We start from the raw sequence: 18,733 nt of genomic DNA, 5'->3' as shown, positions 1-18,733 counted from the left end.
TAAATGTATGCAACTCAACTGATACATAACTAGTTCTCCACAAATCCAGCATGATAATAATCAATAAATAGGGGCATACTCTAGGGGTGCCGCCCAGCATGCTGCCTTGTCCACCCTACAATGCCAGCCCTGGGTGTCCCTTTAAGCAAGTCTCCATGCAGGCCCCCATCCCATCCAAAGTACCTCATGGCAAGAGCCATCAACTTAATCAAGCTATAAGCTTTGTAGGTGTCCCCTTAGCCTCCTCCAACAGAAACAACCCAGTGAGCAGGGTCAACTTCTGGCTAACATGCCACATGCCCATATTGCCAGTTGTAATTCACAGACAATGCAGGTAATAGGCTACAATCCAGTCTCACGGAATACTTGCCAATTTGACACGTCATTTCCACGTTAGCCAATGATTCTGTGTAGGCACTTACTACTGAATTCATTAATCTGCCTCTTCAATTCACTATAAAGCCACAGACAAAGACAGGCAGCACAAGCAACTTTAGGCCTTTGACCTTCTGCCCAGATACTGACATTACTGTATGTTCGGGCCGAGTGAGTTTATAACACTGTGGGCAAGGCCAATCCACCATAAGACTTCCAGAAGATATCCATCGTTGTTCTGCACTATGCTACTGAGGCATGTGAAACTTTTCAAGACCAGTATCCTCACCACACTCATGAATAGACAGTACTGTTTCATTCAGTAAGCCTCCAAACACCTGTACTTTTGTCTTGGCTCAGAAGACCTGGAATCCCAGAGGCTTCTCCTTGTGCAGTGCCTCGAGAACCTCTTGCAACTCTACAAGGATTGCTGCATCATTGGCAAAAACAAGGTCAGTAACCCTAGTATTGCCAATCACGTGCTCCACAATCACTATTGTCCACAACTCTGTTTAATACCCTGTCCATGCAAGTGTTGAAAAGTGATGGAGCAAGGACACAGCCCTGCATCACTCCTGTGTTCACAGGAAAGAAACTGGACAATAACCCCTGCCCCATCCTTACACACACTCACACTTTCAGTCCCAGAATGCATCATGATGCACTGAATAAAACTCCTTGAAATCGATATAGGCTGCCGGCATCCTATCAAAACTTGTGTCTGAGCTGCTCCTGCGCATGGAGCGCCTTAGGTCTCTGTAGCTTCAGCAGCTTACTGCAAATCTGCATGAACAATAGATGAGGAAGCATCTTGCCTGGGACACAAAGCAGTGTAATACCATGGTAGTTGTTGCAGTTCCCTTTCCAGATAGAGATGACCAGCCCCCTTTTCCAGTCTGGAGGAATAGTACCAGATCATCCTACAGCAGTCAAGACAACATGCAACTCAAAGATCGTGGCTGCATCATCAGCTTTGAGCAGCTCCACACTGATGTTACAAATACGGTTTGAAATACTAGCTGCCTTGTCACCAATCAACCTTGCCACAGCCTCTTTGACCTCATCAAGAGTGAATGAACTTTTGTAAATGGGTGGATCAGCATCCATTATTTGTAACTCAGCAGGTGGGGGCTGCCGGCTCAGTGCTAACTCCAGCGAACCTTCTGCCCATCCATGTCTGACAAGGCAACCATTAGCTGTTTCGATAGCACTGACCTGAGATGGAGGCTCAGCTTTTTTAATGTTTCGGCCTATGGTGCCGGCAGGCTATCTTAATGGGGCCTGATGGTCGGATATCCTAGCCCGTTAAGGTGCAGGCAAGTATTTATAGTGGAGCCATCTTGCTTGGTTCATGCTGCCCCCAGAACTCATCTTTGATCTCTTTGAGAGAGAATCTAAAGTCTGGGTTGATAGAAGGTCTTCAGGATGGCATGTGGGTAGCCTTAGGTCACTCGGTGGTGACTGAAAAATCCCAGCTTGTGGTAGCAGGCAGGACACAAGCCCTGGTAGCCTAACTTCTCAGTATTCTCCAGCCTCTCTCGAGTCAAAAACACTCCTTGGTCTCTGGTGCTCTCCAATACACTCCTTTACTGCTTGAAGGCATGTTTGAAGGCATCCCAGTTCTACAGTGACCTCAAGTGTGATGAGCACATTGAACCAATTGAAGACTGTCACTGCATACTCATGAGCACATGCCAAATCTTTCATTCTCCGGATGAAATACAGTATGGTAACATCTTGCAATTCTTGACTTGACATGAAGCTAAAGTGTTGCAGCAACAAGCCTATGTCAGCTGCAAAGAACTCAGCACTGGAAAACACTACAGTTCTGGAGGATCCTCTAATGATAATGAGTGGGCAATCTTCTTTGCCACTCATCCAATATTACTACACCAAGTTCAGCAAAGCAACTCTGGTACTGCAATTTTCAGCCTCCTGAACCTTGCAAAATTCAAAACTGTTGGTATTCCTGCTACCAGAACCATGAGGATCAACACATCACTCATAGCCAACTCTATCAGTGCCAGTAGTAGCACTGAAGTTGTCCAAGACAATGAGTGTATCACGAGGGGGGCACTAATCTAATACAGAGTCGATTTTGGTGTAGAACACCTCCTTCTCTTTAGTTTCACACATCTCAATAGGAGTGTATACTGCAAGAAGAGACAAATAGCCCAAGCTGCACTTCAGCCTCACTCGCATTATACACTCATCAACCAGAGTAACCTCAGCCACAAGTGGCTGCAGTTGGCTGGAGATGCCTAGCTTCCCCCATAAGACAGGCACCACTGCCCATGCTGGACCTGTAATAGGTGTACCAGCCACTACCGATCTAACCGCTGCTAGGCCTCCATATCTCAAGAGAGTCTCAGTTTATCCACCTTCAGCCTTCTGAGCTCACTCGCTGGGTAAGGCAGTTAGTGTTCGTCCCAAAGGCTCCTGGATATATAATTTACTGTAAACCACATTCAACGATGAAGTGGCTCAAATTAGAAGTTTTAGTCTACCACAAGATTGTAAAACTTTGATTGTGTTAAAACCATGACAAGCTTTATGGAGGATTCAAGTCCTTCATGTTTTGCTGAACCTGATTTGTAACGTTATCATTCTGAAATATCCTGGGATGTGTTCACTGTAAACCTTCTTCAAGGTATCAACTGCAAATAATACTTTTAAAAGCAAGAAAACTACCACTACTTCAACTACAAGGCTATGGCACTTCAAAAAGTAGCAGGTATTGATGCATCTTCAGAAAAACTAAAACATCCATCGCCATTCTCCGTAGTGGTAATATTCAAAGATTCTACATTATTTAAATCTGTCATTATGAAAAAGCACCAAATTACTTCTATCCCAACTACAAAACCTCCACCTTCAAACTATATCTGCATTCTAAGGACCTTCTAATGTGTACTATGGCCAGGAAATATGAAAAAAATAGGTTAGGTATTCAAACAAGAATAGCTTCTACTAGTATGAGCAACAGCGAAGAGAAAGTCTTTAAAGATAGAAAGATAAAAAGAAGGCTCATAAAAAGAATGCTCAATTAGTAAAAATAATTTAACAGTTTATTAAAATTAATTTCCTTCTGAGGAATATTATGACTTGCATATATCAAATATAACACAATATTTAATTGAGTTTTCATATTTCACCCACCTTGCCAAGCATTGCATCTTCATTGTCTAGAAGCAGATCATCAGCGCCTGGAGCTTCCGAGTTCAAACCAGCCATTGTGGACTGACTTCCTCCTTCAGTGTGGGTGTCCATCCTACGCCGCTCAGCAGCCAGCTCCCGGGACCGTCCCACCGAGCCCAGGGAGTGAAGCTCTTGGCTCAGCGACACTAACAGTAAGGGAAGATGATCATTAACAAGTGAAGTTACACATACATTACACACTTACTGCAGAAGTGACTTCTAACAAGTTGATATTTTAAAAATATACCTACCTAACAATAAACAGGCGACATGATTATTAAAGTTCACAAGGAATGCAAACCAAGCATTTGAAATTTAAACAGTATAGTACAAATACAGTGAATAGGTGCATGCACTGCTGAAGCATAGCAATAAGGAGAGATATAAGAAATGGGAATATAATCATAAATAAGGAAAGATATTAGAAATAGGGAACATAATCATAAGCAACTAATCAAACTATAGAATGAATAAAAAATTGAAATTCTTTAGAAGCAAATCACAGCTTTAAAGTACTAAAGAACAAACTGCCTCTTAAGGGCTTACAACAAAACAAACAGCTTTAAGAGAATGAAATCCAACAACTCTAAAGTGGAATAACTGTTGCTGCTACCTGAAACAAAAGGTACAACACATGTTTTGAATGTCTCACCTATGACATTCAAAGGAGGATTATGTGAACAGGCAGGCAGGCAGGCAGGCAGTTAAGTGGGCAGACAGCAGGCAGGTGGACAACATACACTCTGCTCACACTTGACAAACATAAAGCAGATGCACAACGGACGGTTCTTCAGGGGCCATCCAGGACTCACAAGTGTTACAGTGGCAGACATCAACAACATGCAGCAGTAACGACACAAATGGACTGAACACATACAACAAAACTGTTGCTTGTGAGGGTGCACAACACATGACCTCAATCAGAAAACTGAGGTAAGGTGTGACAGTCATATTTGTAAAGCTCTGTGGCAGTTAGTTACTTTATCACAAACAGCTTGTTGTACAAAAATAGATTACTTTGAATAAATATACATTACAATCACAGTAATTATTTCAATGTGAAGACTCTCAGGTACTAAACATCTCTTCAGAAATTATACTGACAAAATCAGTAGTAGGATATTCTGTACACTGATCAATAAGCCCACTGACAATATGCATCAAAAGCCTGCAACATTGATGTCTCCTTTCTCTACAGGAGAATCTCGCCAAGCTCTTCGTCACGCCTGGGAGTACCTGGGGTGCTGGAGCCAACCCCACCACATCCCAGCCCACTGCTACTGTGGGAGTGCACTGTGGAGGCCTGTGAGCTGTGAACTACACTGGTGTTGCTGCTGCTCTGCCCATCAAGGCTGCAAAAAGACAACATTTGGTTTATTACTGTGCAGTAACTAACAACATTCCCTCTGCTCAGGCTGTGCATTGTGGTCTAGACTAGACTCCAGAAAAAGGCTTTGGAGTTTGAAATTATTTCCCTGACTGCATTTTAAAAGAAATCATGTAATCCATCTGACTACTTGTTGAATACAAATTTTCCAAGACATACACTATCAATTACCTTTTCCCACTGCCAAGTGTTGTTCTTATAAGAGCTTTTTGATACAGTACATCTTTCTCTTCAACTCTCCTCTGCAGTACCCTAATCATAGCATCCTTTTCAGCAATATGGCTTTCCAATTCTCGGTTCCTGAAAAAGCAATTAAGTTTGGTTGGATAAATAGTGTCCTCATAATATGAGCAAGACTCTTCGCCTTATTCACAAAGTTAAGCTGTTTTAGTCCCAGAACCTTTGTACATATCCACGGCACCTGCCATCTGTACCCTACTCGGGAAGCACACACACTCCAGGTATTGTGAGATAAATTATGACAACATCAACAATAAGGTAAGACTGACTCAGGCCAAGGATAACATACTTATGAGCCTCATGCCTCGTGTGGTTATAAACTCTCAGTAATGCTAATTAAAAGGAATGTCAATTTGTTTACAAAAATATAAACTATTGCAAATAAAATGTCAGTAGAAGCTGTTCCAGTAAAGTTTATCTAAATGAAGTAAGTTTTAGTATGCACAACAAACAATCTGCATTATATGCCACGACACAAACACCAAAGGAACTCCCTATGCGATGGCCCAAGACATAGATAAGGACTCTGAAAGTCTTGAGCTGCGGGGTACCTCTTTGGCTTGAAGCTAGAGTCTGCCTCATGTTTGTGGGGGGCTCGGGTTCAAATCCAAGCCAGATTGTTGGGGAACAGATTAATTTTAAGTTGATAATTATTTCTCAAGTGCTTCAAGAAGTGGCCTCTCCTTTCCCATGACATACAACAACAAAAAAAGTCCACATTACTAACCTTGCTTCATACTCAACCTGTTTCTTGCTCATGTTGTGCATTTCCTCCAACTGACGCAACTTATCTGACTTTGTCTGACTAAAGGAGCGCTCACTTTCTTGGTTGCTCTTCTCCAATGCAGCGATTTTGGCATCCCTGAAACCAAACCTCATATTAAAGATCATCATCATCCCATTTTATAAAACAAACAGTGAGAGGGCCACAGCCTTAACAACATGAGGATGCGTATACTGCGTGCCCCGTACCATATCCAAGGACGTGTATACTGCGTCCTGGTTCGCTTTAGCCAGCATGTGTTATTTCTTCCTGGATATTGTATGATTGTTTTCATAATGTAGGTCGTATATGATACGGTGCCATATTTGACTTTCAATATTATTATCGTGTAAGAAAGTAAGTGTGTCTTGTGCGCATTTGTGCTTCACAGTAACAATCAATTCTAACAGAAAATAGCAAAAATAATGAGAAATAAATATATATATATATATATATATATATATATATATATATATATATATATATATATATATATATATATATATATATATATATATATATATATATATATATATATATATATTTGTGTGTGTGTGTGTGTGTGGGTGTGTGTGTGTGGGTGTGTGTGTGGAATCCCTCTTCCCACGAGTTGCCAAGTAGCTAGCTGGTACATTATCTCACCACCACCTCAGTCTGGGACGCAAGGTCTATGGCATGTGGTCACACTGTCCGGCAACGCTGCATGACGCTCTCCCGCTGCCACTCTGACAAAATAATTGACGTGGAAGAAGAAAGATAAATTGAAGCAAATGAGGGTGAAAAGAAGAGAAAGGGAGAGAGGAAAGGAAGATGAGAATGAAAGAGAAGAAAAAAAAGCTAAGATAAGAGTAAATAAGAAGAGGACTGGGAAGAGAAAGATAGATAAAAGCAAAGGAGAGCAAAATGAAGAAGGGAAAGGGAGATAGGAAAAGAAAAAGAACGAAAGAGGAGAAGAAAGAAAGCTAAGAATAAATATGGAAAGGAATGAGAGGAGAAAGATAAAAGCAAAGGAAGGTGAAAAGAAGGGAGAAAGGAAAGGATATGAAGAAGAGAAAGGGAAAGGGAGAAAGGAAGAAGAAAATGAATGAGGAGAAACAGGAAGGTAACATAAAAGTAAACAAGAGAAATGGGAGGAGAAAGATAGATAAAAGCAAATGAAGGTGAAGAGTGGAAGAGAAAGGGAGGCAAGTGTTATTAGTACGGGATCTAGTTACCCAAAATTTGAGAGAACCTGTCATGGCATGCTATACCTACTTCCTTTGTGCATTTTTTTATTATTACTTTGGACTTCAAGGTCCCCTGAATGAGAGGTCTGCTCTGCTGGAAATCTTGCGTAAGAAAATTATGGCCAGTTTTGTATATGCAACCTTTATTTTTTGACAGAAAAATGAGGATTTATTTATTTACTGTTTTAATTCCTTATTGTGTTGTGTAGGCTTGCAATAAATGCATCCCAGACACACAGGTCACATTTGTTGACAACATCAAGTTGAGAAATACACTTACAAAACCTTTCCAAATTACTTTGAACCATTTTAAATGCAAAAATTCACCCGTTTTTTTGCATTTTTTTCATATTTACTTCACTAATAATCAACCATGCCCTGAATTCAGGCATCAACAAATATGACATTCTTTTCAATAAACATTATCTTGAAAATCAAACCAAAATCAAAGACTCGGGTATGATTTTAAATACCTTTACACTTTTAATCAAACATCATAGTCAAGAATTCTTTGTAATTTGAACAGAACCCTGTCCCCAAAGAACATACCTAAATGTAGACTGCATGACTAGCTAGCAAAACAATGGTTATTGCACAGTTGAATTTGGATATATCAGAGGGCAGTATCTACAACAAATAAATAAATAAATAAATAAAAAACTTTTAATGGAATACCTATAACTGAACACAAAGAAGAAAAAAAATCACATGAAATAATGTACACAACAAACTGCATTTAATCACTGGCAACAGTGTCTGTAATAATGATTGAGAATAACTTGCAATGAACAAAATAGCTTAGAATGTGTAATGCATGTCACTGTCTTCGAGTGGAAGCTCAATCCTTGAACATTTGTTGGGATCCCCAGTACAGAAACATGCGATGACACACTTCACATTGGCTCGAGCACAGGAGCATCCTCGGGCACACATGCTTTTCTTGCAGTGACAGTATTTCTTTCATTTGAATTTTGCAGGTTTTGCCTCCTTCAGCACCATGGTTGCCACCAATTTCCCAACGATAAGCTCTCTGCCAAAGACAGTGGCAACAGGGTAGGTTGGCTGAGACAATAGAGAAGTTTCATGTGACGTCACGCCAATCCATGCCGTCACGGCTGCGGTGCATTCTGGGTTGGCGGGATCAGTCCGATTGGTGTTGGGAGACCATGCGGGGAGATTTCATGGCCACTGGAATGACCGGGACGCGAGTTTCTGGCCTCATTTTGTGGTGTTAACGGCACGTACTGGTGACCCGTCTGAGAATAGAAATGCCACATCTTTGCTGTTATTAGGTGTGGAAATAAGGCAGATAAACACCCAAGTTTATCGTTTTATCGCCTGCATAAAATACCAATGCGGCAAGGTGAACGGAGGGAACTGAGTGAAAGAAGAAGTCTCTGGTTATCGAGGATCTCCAGAGCCCAGACTTCAAACCCTGAACACCGGAGTGTCTGTGGAAAGCACTTCATGACAGGTAGGAATGATGTTTCAGTCATACACAATAACGAGTAGAGACAGTGTTTCCTCAGTCCTTGTGAGTGCTTCCAGTGTCAACCTGTAACACACCTGCAGATTCAAATAGTTTTTTCCAGTGGTGTCAAGCAAAGATTAGTGACATTGCATGACAGTGAAGTGAATTTTTACTTGTTTGTCAAGTTATTTAGCCTATATTAAGAGTTCATTCCTCATCACTAGACTTAGTAGTGGCCAGCCCAAAAGTTATTAATGTATGGTAGGTATGAGTGATGATGAATGTTGGCACTCTGATTCATTAGTTATTATTAGATATGTTGCCAGCATCATTGTTCAAGTATTAGTTACTGTTAGATATGTAGACACTCGCTTTGTGAATAACCAACCCCCTAAAAGTGGGTTAGCTTGTGTGGTAGGTAGTACAAGTGGAGATGAATGTTGGCACTCTCTGAAGCATCACTTATTGTTAAATATGTAGATAAAGTCTTTGTTGAAGCACTATGTAGTTATTGTTAGGAATGTAGACCGTGCATATCTTTGTGAAAGCCATTTCCTCCTCTAATGCTTGTGTGAGAGAGAGAGAGAGAGAGAGAGAGAGAGAGAGAGAGAGAGAGAGAGAGAGAGAGAGAGAGAGAGAGAGAGAGAGAGAGAGAGAGAGAGAGAGAGAGAGAGATAGAGAGAGAGAGAGAGAGAGAGAGAGAGAGAGAGAGAGAGAGAGAGAGAGAGAGAGAGGAAAAAGACTTGACGACCGCCAGCAGTCAGATGGCGATTGTTATGAGCCAATAATTTAAAAAAAAAAAATCAGAGGGAGATCTAAGAGACTGACTCACAAATACAGGAGAAGTAAAACAAGCAGATGGGTGGTATTGCCATATTGGCTAAGAAAAATTAAATTAAAGTTAAGGCAAGAAATGTAAGTCAGCAAAGCAAAAAAAAAAAAAGCTAAATCAGTGGGGTATGAGAGACAGGCTTGGTTCTCGCAGCAAAGCAGACCCTACTCTCACTCCTCAGATGGCTTTTGTTGTGATCTGTAGTAGAAATAATCGAAGAATCTAAGGAAACCCGACTGTATGTCCTGGAGATTATATTTGTTTGAAGTAAGTAAAAAAGGTAACCACTGGGGTGTGGTAAATTGGGTGTTCCATGACTTGTAGTAGATTATACTACAGGAATGTGTTAATTTTTGTGAAAGAGAGTACATAATGATTTGCTTGTGGAAGCGATGAGTGTTATTATTAGCAACAACTGAGCATATTGTAGTATTATGTTTAAGACATGATGTTTTTGTCATATGTTGCATCGTTTATCCCCAGACAGTCTCCAATAACAACAAAGCCGGATCACGCTACCAGGTGAGATCATTTATGGAGTAGAGTGATAAAAGAGTTGATTTAATACAAGAAAAGAAGGGTCTAAAAGAGAGAGAGAGAGAGAGAGAGAGAGAGAGAGAGAGAGACAGAGAGAGAGAGAGAGAGAGAGAGAGAGAGAGAGAGAGAGACAGAGAGAGAGAGACAGAGAGAGAGAGAGAGAGAGAGAGAGAGAGAGAGAGAGAGAGAGAGAGAGAGAGAGAGAGACAGAGAGAGAGAGAGAGACAGAGAGAGAGAGAGAGAGAGAGAGAGAGAGAGAGAGAGAGAGAGAGAGAGAGAGAGAGAGAGAGAGAGAGAGAGAGAGAGAGAGAGAGAGAGAGAGAGAGAGAGAGAGAGAGAGAGAGAGAGAGAGAGAGAGAGAGAGAGAGAGAGAGAGAGAGAGAGAGAGAGAGAGAGAGAGAGAGAGAGAGAGAGAGAGAGAGAGAGAGAGTGTGTGTGTGTGTGTGTGTGTGTGAGTGTGTGTGTGTGTGTGTGTGTGTGTGTGTGTGTGTGTGTGTGTGTGTGTGTGTGTGTGTGTGTGTGTGTGTGTGAGTGTGTGTGTGTGTCAACAAGTTACAGCTTGATTCAGCTAAACATGAGGCACGACATGACATATTTTCAAAGTCCAGTTCAAGCATGGCTTCCCTGCCGGTGAGACGCTTATCTCTCCTGCTTCACAAAACATGTAACACATAAACAAATTTTGTTCTAGTTTTCTTTCTCTCTCTCTTTTTTTTTTTTTTTTTGATTCACAGCCATGGAAGAAGGGTGCCTCTGCCCTAGCGCCCTGCTCCCCAAAAAACAATAACAATAAGATGAATAAAGATGAAAAAGCAAAGAAAAAAAAAAATCATACATATTTACCCTTATAAAAAAATTAAAAATTCAGTGATGTGTCGATCTATTCTCTCTCTCTCTCTCACACACACACACACACAAGACCCCACCTCCAGACCTCCAGGAGGACGGCCTTTCAATCTTTTACTCCATCAAATCTGTGCGTATTGCTGGTGAATCAGTGAGATATTTTCCATGATCTTCCCTCTCCTTCACTTTTCTTCACAAATCTATTTGTTTATCACAACTAATATAAGGAAATACAACTCAGCAGATACACGTCATCTACGCAGGAGGCAACGTCCATGTAGCTTGTCCAGAGTCAACACACAACCTACTTGGGCATCGATGCTGCATCAATGGCCAGCTGCCGCATGGCTGACTCCTGGAGGTAGCGCTGCTCCCACTTTGTGACCTCGCCCTCTAGGATCATGATCTTTTCCTCCTTCTCCCGAAGCTCGCGCTGCAAGTCACTTATCCTACTCCCTGGATCTTCCTGAAATATATTAAAACCATTTAATTTGTCTCAGTCAAGAGGAAGATATGACAAAACCATGTATATTTTCACTTGGTAGTAAATGCAGAGACAGCAGAAGTAGTGAAAGAAAAGTTTAATAAATGGAAGGAAGGAATGGAGAGAGGTTTGAAAATTAATATGGGAAAAACAAAAGTACATAGTGACTGGAAAAGAAGCAAGAGAAAATATTAAATCAGGAAAATATCCATGTGGATGCTGTGGGAAGGGAGTAGGTGTAAATTCAGTCTTGTGCACATGTTGCAGGCAGTGGTGCCACCATAGATGCTCAGGCCTCAGAAATGTAAGAGGAGTGCAGAATTTTACATGCCCAGCTTGTGTATAGAGACAGCAAGGACAAGAAACTGATATGGATGAACTAGAGATGAATGGAGGAAAGCTGGATGGGGTAGAACATTTGTTATTTGGGAGATGTTCTGGACTGTGAGGCAGGATTGGAGAGGACAGTGAGAGCGAGAGTGGCGGCAGCGTGGTTAAATTGGAGGGAGGTGGCTAGTTTATTTGTGAATCGTAGCATCCCTCTAAAGTACACAGCAAGGGTGTACCAAGTGTGTATTAGATCAGTGATGTTATATGGAGCAGAGACATGGGCTCTAACTACAAAATTGATGGAGGTATTGAGAGCAAGTGATCGCAGAATGCGGAGGTATATGGTGGGGATCAGGTGGCAAGACAGGATGTTCAGTGCAGATGTAGCTAACAGATGTGGAGTAGAGGACCTGGAAACAGTGCTCAGATGGGAAAGACTCTGATGGTTTGGACATATAAAGAGAGCAGGGGAGGATACAGTGCTGGGAGTTTTGGAGAGATTGGAGGTAGAAGGAAGGAGACCAGTTGGTAGACCTAGGAAAACGTAGAGAAGGTGTATACAGGAAGACTTGGCATTGATGGGATTGGATGAGCATCGGGCAGAAGACAGAGTAGAATGGAGGAGCCATAAAGCATCCAACCGCTCAGGAAGAGTGAAAACAGACGTTAAACGAAATGATGATGATGATGTATATTTTCTAAATTTCATGTAATTTTACTTATTTATTAGGATCATTATTCAATTATCTTGACATTGATAGAACCAAGTAATAAATGCAATCTACAAATGAATGGTTAGCCAAAACAGTGATAGGCTAATATGTGCTGGGCTAAATTAAGAGGAACAAGAAACTCTACAATATGGCTTTGTGTTTCTACTAATCAAGCTAGAGATGCATTTCAGAAAAATCTGTACATGTGTTGAAACATAAATAACATTGAAATGCTTGATTTAACACACCAACTTTGAGAAAAAAAAAAAAAATAAATAAATAAATAAATAAATAAATAAAAAAAAAAACATCAGCTCTCACTTGTTTTGAGCCAAGACGCAGCGCTTCCACTTCTTTTTCCAGCTTATTACGCAAATTCCTTTCTGACTGTTCCCTTTTGTCTGCAGCCAACTGAAGGGATACTATGAAGCGCTTGAGCTGCCCTGCTTGTTCCACGATGTGCTGCTTCTTCCGCAACTAAAATATATAAACCTTTCTTAGAAAATTATATGTTGGAGACTTCATTACCAACACAAACATAATTGGTACAATCAGATATTACAAAAATAGTTGCATCACAGCAAATGCTTCAGGGAAATGTATGTTAGAATTATGTGCAGATCAATTACAACTAATAATCCACACATTAACCCATCTGCTGCAATTGACATGGATTTGGCTTTCACTAGTAGCCTGGTAACATATACTCCCACGTCTTTCTCTGCCTCTGTCGCTGATAGTGGAGTGTTTCCCATGTGGTATTGGTATGCTGGATATCCCCTCCCAAGGTGCATGATTTTATATTTTTCTTCGATGAATTGTAGCAGCCACTTTTTGTTCCATTTCTGTAGCTTGGTGATGTCTTCTTGTTGGAAATCCGCAGTCAAGGGGTTAACATGCACTTGTAAAAAGAACTTATCAAGAATGGATATCCAGTCAGAAAAATACATTTGCAATTCCTTACCCAATTACTATTCATATAGAGAAGCACAACTATATGGAACATTAACTCCCATACATACCTCCTCCTCCAACTTAACAACATTGGCTTGAGCATTGGTCAAGGCAGAATCTAAAATATCAATGTGTGATCGCTGTTCATTTAGAGTCTGTTTCTGTGCAGCCAGTTCAATCTCCTGTCTTTCTTTTGCAGCAATCAGCTCTTTATCTGCAACATTTTATCATTAGTAGAAAACAACAAACTGGACATTCAGGAATTTTACTATATTTCAATATATTAAATGGCTCAAATCAAGCTTATGCCATACAACTTGACCCTTAAATTACAGGGCAAAATGGACCAAACTATGAACTATATATAGACTGATTAATAATGGTCAAAATTTTGGTGCACAATAGGACTATCTCAAATACAACACCCCCCATCTACATGTCTGGAGCACAACCTCTTGCACTGAGCTCCAGTCACTATCTCTGAAGCTCTCTCATGGTTTCAACGAGCATAGCATTAGTGAAGGGGCAGTATGCAATAGCTTAAAAGCAAAAAAGAGGAACATACTCTGTGATATGAGCTGAGCAATGAATACGTCTCTCTTGTTCAGGTCCTTGCGGAGTGCGTCACTGGTGTCACTGGACAGAGGGCGACTGGATATCTGAGTGGAGAGAACATCAATCTGGTCCTTGAGGTCGGCATTCAGCTCTGTCAGTCGCTTCACCTCTGCATGCAGCTTATGTCGGGCCAGCCGCTCCAGATGCTCCCGGCGCTCAGAGGATTTGATAAGCGCTTGGTGGGCCTCATGCACCTTAACGATCTCCATCTCAAACTGAAAGTGTTCCAAATACAAATATCAGAACTATTATCAGAGTTCTAACCCTAAGATTCTGGTACTATGTTCAGATGTTCCAGTAATATAAGTAAAGATAAAGCTGTTTGCTATATGAGAGCTTGTGGTGTGTCAAAATAAGGTGGAAATAAGGAATGAGGATGTGGATGAGTTTTGATATGGGTATGACAGCAAGGGGAGTGGATTGTGGAGTGACTGAATGGGTGAAACACGGTAGGTACGGTGAGATGGTTTGGAAAGATGCCTGAAAAGCTCAGCTCCACATAGGCATGCTGCAGCAGTAAAATACTGAATGTAAATATGTAAAGAAAACCAAAATTATACAACTGTAGCTGTAAATATATGTTCAAATGTTCAAATGTTGATACACAGTAAGAATGAATAATGATGAGTCTGTTTGAATATAATGAGTGAGATCGAGGGAAATAGTATCAGGGAGAAACTACCAGTGAAGCAGATTAACAGAGTATATGAGTAGATAGTAGATAGAGGTGGCAGGCATGGGTTGAATGTGTGGAATGTGATTACCGGAACAAAGAGAACTGGAGATTTTTGCTGTGGTCACCACCTGGGGGAAGCTTCTTTGAAGGGATGGGTTGTTAGGGATAAGGGCCCATATTCTCAGACACTTTCAGCACTCTCAACAAATATCTCCATAGGCCACAAAGACACTTAGTTGGGTTCTCATGAGTGTTTTCTCACATTCATGGTGCAGGAGCCTTGTCAAACATCACTAGGCTCATAAACGTGGCCATGGAAATACTGACACAGCCTCTATGAAAGCTTTATCAAATGTGGGTGTGTGAGCCCCGAAGTGTTTGAGAACACAAACCACAGACGGAGAGATGTTTTCTGCTAACAGAAATGTGAAGCTTCAGTGACAGTTTTATTCAGATTATGGTATCAATCCATTATTTTATAGAATAATTCGGGGCTGCTTGCTGATGTTAAGTGGGTGGTGATGGGGTCATCAATTCCTGACACAAATATGAAGCTTAAGGAAATAAAGGCATTAAATTCAATTGGATTTTTTTACGATTCCTCTACCTATATATATATACGCACACTTACCCGCTGAAGCTTTGCAACCTTCCTATGGTACATATCCACTTCAAGTTTTAAGGCACTATTTTCCTGAGCTAGTATATCAGCTACTTCTTGCATAGGACCATCTTCATAATCAGTCTGTCCTGAAACAACCCTGAAAAGGAAAATATATCAGTGTTAAGTGCTTTCTATGCATTGAATTGGAGGAAAGTAGAAGAAATTTTCTGGGCGTTAAGAGTAAACAAACGTTGTAGTGATAACGGGAAGCATGGGAATGGCTGGCAAGATTTTAATATTTTAGGTTCTAATGGCTAAAGCCCCTCATACTGAAGAACAATTATGGCTCAAACTGTCAACTTCAACTGTTGTACAAAACAATCCTTCTGTGACATACCTTTGACTCAGAAGCTCCTTGGGACTAGACCCATCTTTGGTGCTGTTGATTTTCGTCAAATCGGGCTGTGACTTTGACAAGCTGGCCTTCTCTGAAGTATGGTTTCCATATTCACCTTGCTTCTCTAACTTTTCCGACTGCTTTGATCGCCACATAGGATACGCTGGTGGAGGCGGTAAGTTTAACAGATCATAGCTTCCACTAGAATCTAAATCTCTAAACAGAGGAGCTTGAGATAAATCTCTAAACAGAGGAGCTTGAGATAAATCTCTAAACAGAGGAGCTTGAGATAAATCTCTCGTCATTGCACTGCTATTGTCTGTCATCAAATTGATGCCACTGTTGGAGCTGGATGCACTTTGGTCACTGCACCCACTCCCTTTTCCCTCTCTCCTCAGAAGGTGTTTCAGCACCTCAGACTGGTCCAGGTAGGAGGAAGGAATATCTGGCAAGTCGGTGGAGGTCTGATAGTTAACGGATGAGCGAGAGGACAATTTTGGGGAGCCGGGAATGCTACTGTGATTTAAGTAAGGCACACAGGTTTTCTGAGACAGCATGGAGGAGTCCAGGAGAGAAGAGTTCAGCAAGGTGGAGGAAAGAATGTTCGATTTGGCAGCGGAGGACTCCGAGAGTGGTGTGTTGAGTAGTGAGGAGTTCAGCTTGAGAGATTCCATGTTGAGTTGATGGGCCTGACTTGTGTACTGTTGAGGTCCAGTATCCTGGCCGTCAAGAAGACTTGCAGACCTAAAACATAAGGCAAAAATTGAAAATATGAATATTAATGTCCCTCTGTGAGTAGGGGCCGCTTTCACAGTCGTTTTGTTTGTTTTGATCATTACCAATGGCGGCGATCGCCGCTGTAGAATTTCCACTTAAAACTGGCCTATGGGGTAGTGGCGGCTGTGGGGTTAGCCTAGCCCCGCACCTCACCACACACTCTCAACACCTCTAGCTTCCTCTGCAGCCGCCACTACCCCATTGGCCACTTTCACATGGAAAACAATAGCGTCGATCACCGCCATTGGTAACAAAAAAAAAAAAAAAAAAAAAAAAAAAAAAAAAAAAAAAAAAACCTGTGAAAGCAGCCCTAAGTGTGGAAAAATGCTCATGGGCTTCAGAAAACTTGCATGTTTCTTTTCACACACTCTGGGTCAATAATAATGATTATATGTGTGCTTGTATTGATTAAATCAAGCTGATCATTCACAACAAAGATCATCACATTTGTTTGGAGTACCAGTTAACCCTCTCGCGCACCGTAAGTTTCCAATAAGTTTCTGTTCCACTCACCATGCATTTCTCAGGCCTGACCGGCCTTTTTTTGCCGCCGCGATACTCTACATTCCTGGACGTATTTTACCCTCACAGATATATCGTACCCCAATAAATTTGGTATCAATGGCTTCATAAAGACTTGTACTAGTACATGTACAAATAGAAATAAAGGAAAATAAACAATACAAACTCGTTTCAAGTCTCCGTATAGAGTATTGTAGACAATAAATCCTAAGTACCAACTCTTCCCCATTCGCTAGCTCGAAATTTTGTGGGCCAACTTTTTTAGCCGAATATATGTTTTGAAGCAAAATTTAGTGAGGATTCTTATGGTATCCTCAAAATCCTCATATGCCTATTAGTTTCCAAGTTACACCAAAAAAATTGTATTTTTTCTAAATGATCTACAGTTGACGCTTCATCTCATTTCCTTTTACTATTGTGCGATGTTTTTTTATCATTTGTAAATAAATCTAATAGCATTATATAGCTAATTCCATATGAAAGAAGATGCCAGCTTCAAAACAACACCAATCCTTGTAGTATCATGTGGTAACGTTGCCAATGAAGTTCCCCGCGCAATATACGTAACTTTCGCTGGCCGTAACTAAGTACCATATCTTCCCCCCTCGCTTTACTTATAACACACCACTACACTCGTATAATTCACAAAACACTCGAAAATCTTTGGTGTGGGTTGCCTAGAGTCCACGCGCTCTCGGTTTAAAGGGACAGCGGGCAGCGGATACACCTCTCCCGTCAGAGTAGGATAACAATAAAAAATCACTCCGCATTCCTCATCTACGCTCCTTAGAAAGGTTGCCATATGTTACCATTAAGAAACTTATCCCAACAAATGACGCTCCCAAATTTGACGCACTTTCACCGAAAACTTAACTTTTAATCAATATTTAAAACTTTTATGATGCGTTTCGCGTCATCGTGCACCAGGACCTTTTATCCTTGATGATGTGAAACGCGTCATCGTGCACAAGAGGGTTAGATACGGTAATCTTGACATGGCTGTGGGTTTTGACTTAAAAAAAAAAAAAAAAAAAAAAAAAAAAAGATGATTAAATGAAAAAGAAAACCCACATATCTATCATTATAAGATTAGTTAAATTTTTAGAAATAACAGCAATTAAATATAGAGTATTACAGACACATTAATTTGATTGTTGTAAACCCATCCCGAGTTGTTCCTCGAGTGATACTTACATGGGCTTCCTGCCTGTGCTTGAGTATCCTCCAAGGCCCCATCGGTGGTGCCACGAGTCATCGTTCACAGAATTATGAATTATCAATGTGTTTGTGCTGCTACTAATAGAGGCATTACATCTGGAAAAAAAAGAAAAAAAAAAAGAAAAAAAAAAAGAAAAAAAACAGGAAATGAAAAGTATGACAAAACAGAAGTCATAATTAATAAGAACTATAATACTTTTCAATTACATTCAAGGTAAAGACATTAAATAAACAAATTTGGAGACCAACAAGGCAATTTTCTTGAATGCAACTGCTGGATGACACTCAGTAAAATTACTCTCAAGTCAGCAACCTTACGGAAATCTATCTGTTGGGAGAAGGGAAACCATGAAGTGGCCTGAGATTTTGTTAGGTTAGGTTAAGTTTGGGGTATCTTCAAACACATGATAGCCAGCAACTTACAACATAAATCAACAAAGAATAACCTCACTTTGTTGTATAGAAAGTCTTATTAGTATGGAAGCATATATGAATTTTCTGAGTCAAGACCTATAGCAAATGTGGGATTTTGTTAGATTAGGTTAGGTTTGTTAAGTTTAGGGTATCT

The 18,733-nt window shown here is 40.7% G+C and overlaps 2 protein-coding genes across 20 annotated transcripts in view; one reads left to right on the top strand and one right to left on the bottom strand.

Moving 5' to 3' along the window:
- The window catches only part of LOC126984010 (corticotropin-releasing factor receptor 1-like), a 36,358-nt gene extending 31,244 nt beyond the window's left edge, over positions 1-5,114 (top strand). For 8 of the 14 annotated variants that reach the window (XM_050837333.1, XM_050837331.1, XM_050837323.1 and 5 more), the window contains 3 exons: positions 3,565-3,725; positions 4,345-4,506; positions 4,772-5,114. The gene's annotated coding sequence lies outside the window, so the exon portion shown is untranslated. Of the gene's footprint in view, positions 1-735; positions 828-3,564; positions 3,726-4,341; positions 4,507-4,771 lie in introns of all 14 variants that reach the window. The other 6 variants (XM_050837329.1, XM_050837325.1, XM_050837328.1 and 3 more) reach the window with 4 other exon arrangements.
- LOC126984009 (angiomotin-like) overlaps positions 1-18,733 on the bottom strand; it is a 31,624-nt gene that overhangs the window by 9,977 nt on the left and 2,914 nt on the right. For all 6 annotated transcript variants that reach the window (XM_050837312.1, XM_050837318.1, XM_050837313.1 and 3 more), the window contains exons 4-14: positions 18,142-18,261; positions 15,649-16,392; positions 15,279-15,408; positions 13,922-14,186; positions 13,425-13,570; positions 12,724-12,879; positions 11,184-11,341; positions 5,928-6,062; positions 5,132-5,260; positions 4,810-4,925; positions 3,535-3,719 (exon numbers count right to left, since the gene is read on the bottom strand). In XM_050837312.1, the coding sequence (XP_050693269.1) occupies positions 3,535-3,719; positions 4,810-4,925; positions 5,132-5,260; positions 5,928-6,062; positions 11,184-11,341; positions 12,724-12,879; positions 13,425-13,570; positions 13,922-14,186; positions 15,279-15,408; positions 15,649-16,392; positions 18,142-18,261 (2,284 nt within the window). The remainder of the gene's footprint in view (positions 1-3,534; positions 3,720-4,809; positions 4,926-5,131; positions 5,261-5,927; positions 6,063-11,183; positions 11,342-12,723; positions 12,880-13,424; positions 13,571-13,921; positions 14,187-15,278; positions 15,409-15,648; positions 16,393-18,141; positions 18,262-18,733) is intronic.

This window comes from Eriocheir sinensis, chromosome 55 (genome assembly GCF_024679095.1).
Source record: "Eriocheir sinensis breed Jianghai 21 chromosome 55, ASM2467909v1, whole genome shotgun sequence".
In the NCBI taxonomy this organism is placed as follows: domain Eukaryota; kingdom Metazoa; phylum Arthropoda; class Malacostraca; order Decapoda; family Varunidae; genus Eriocheir; species Eriocheir sinensis.
The sequence above is the reverse complement of the archived record's forward strand: the minus strand, read 5'-3'. Positions and strand labels throughout refer to the sequence as shown.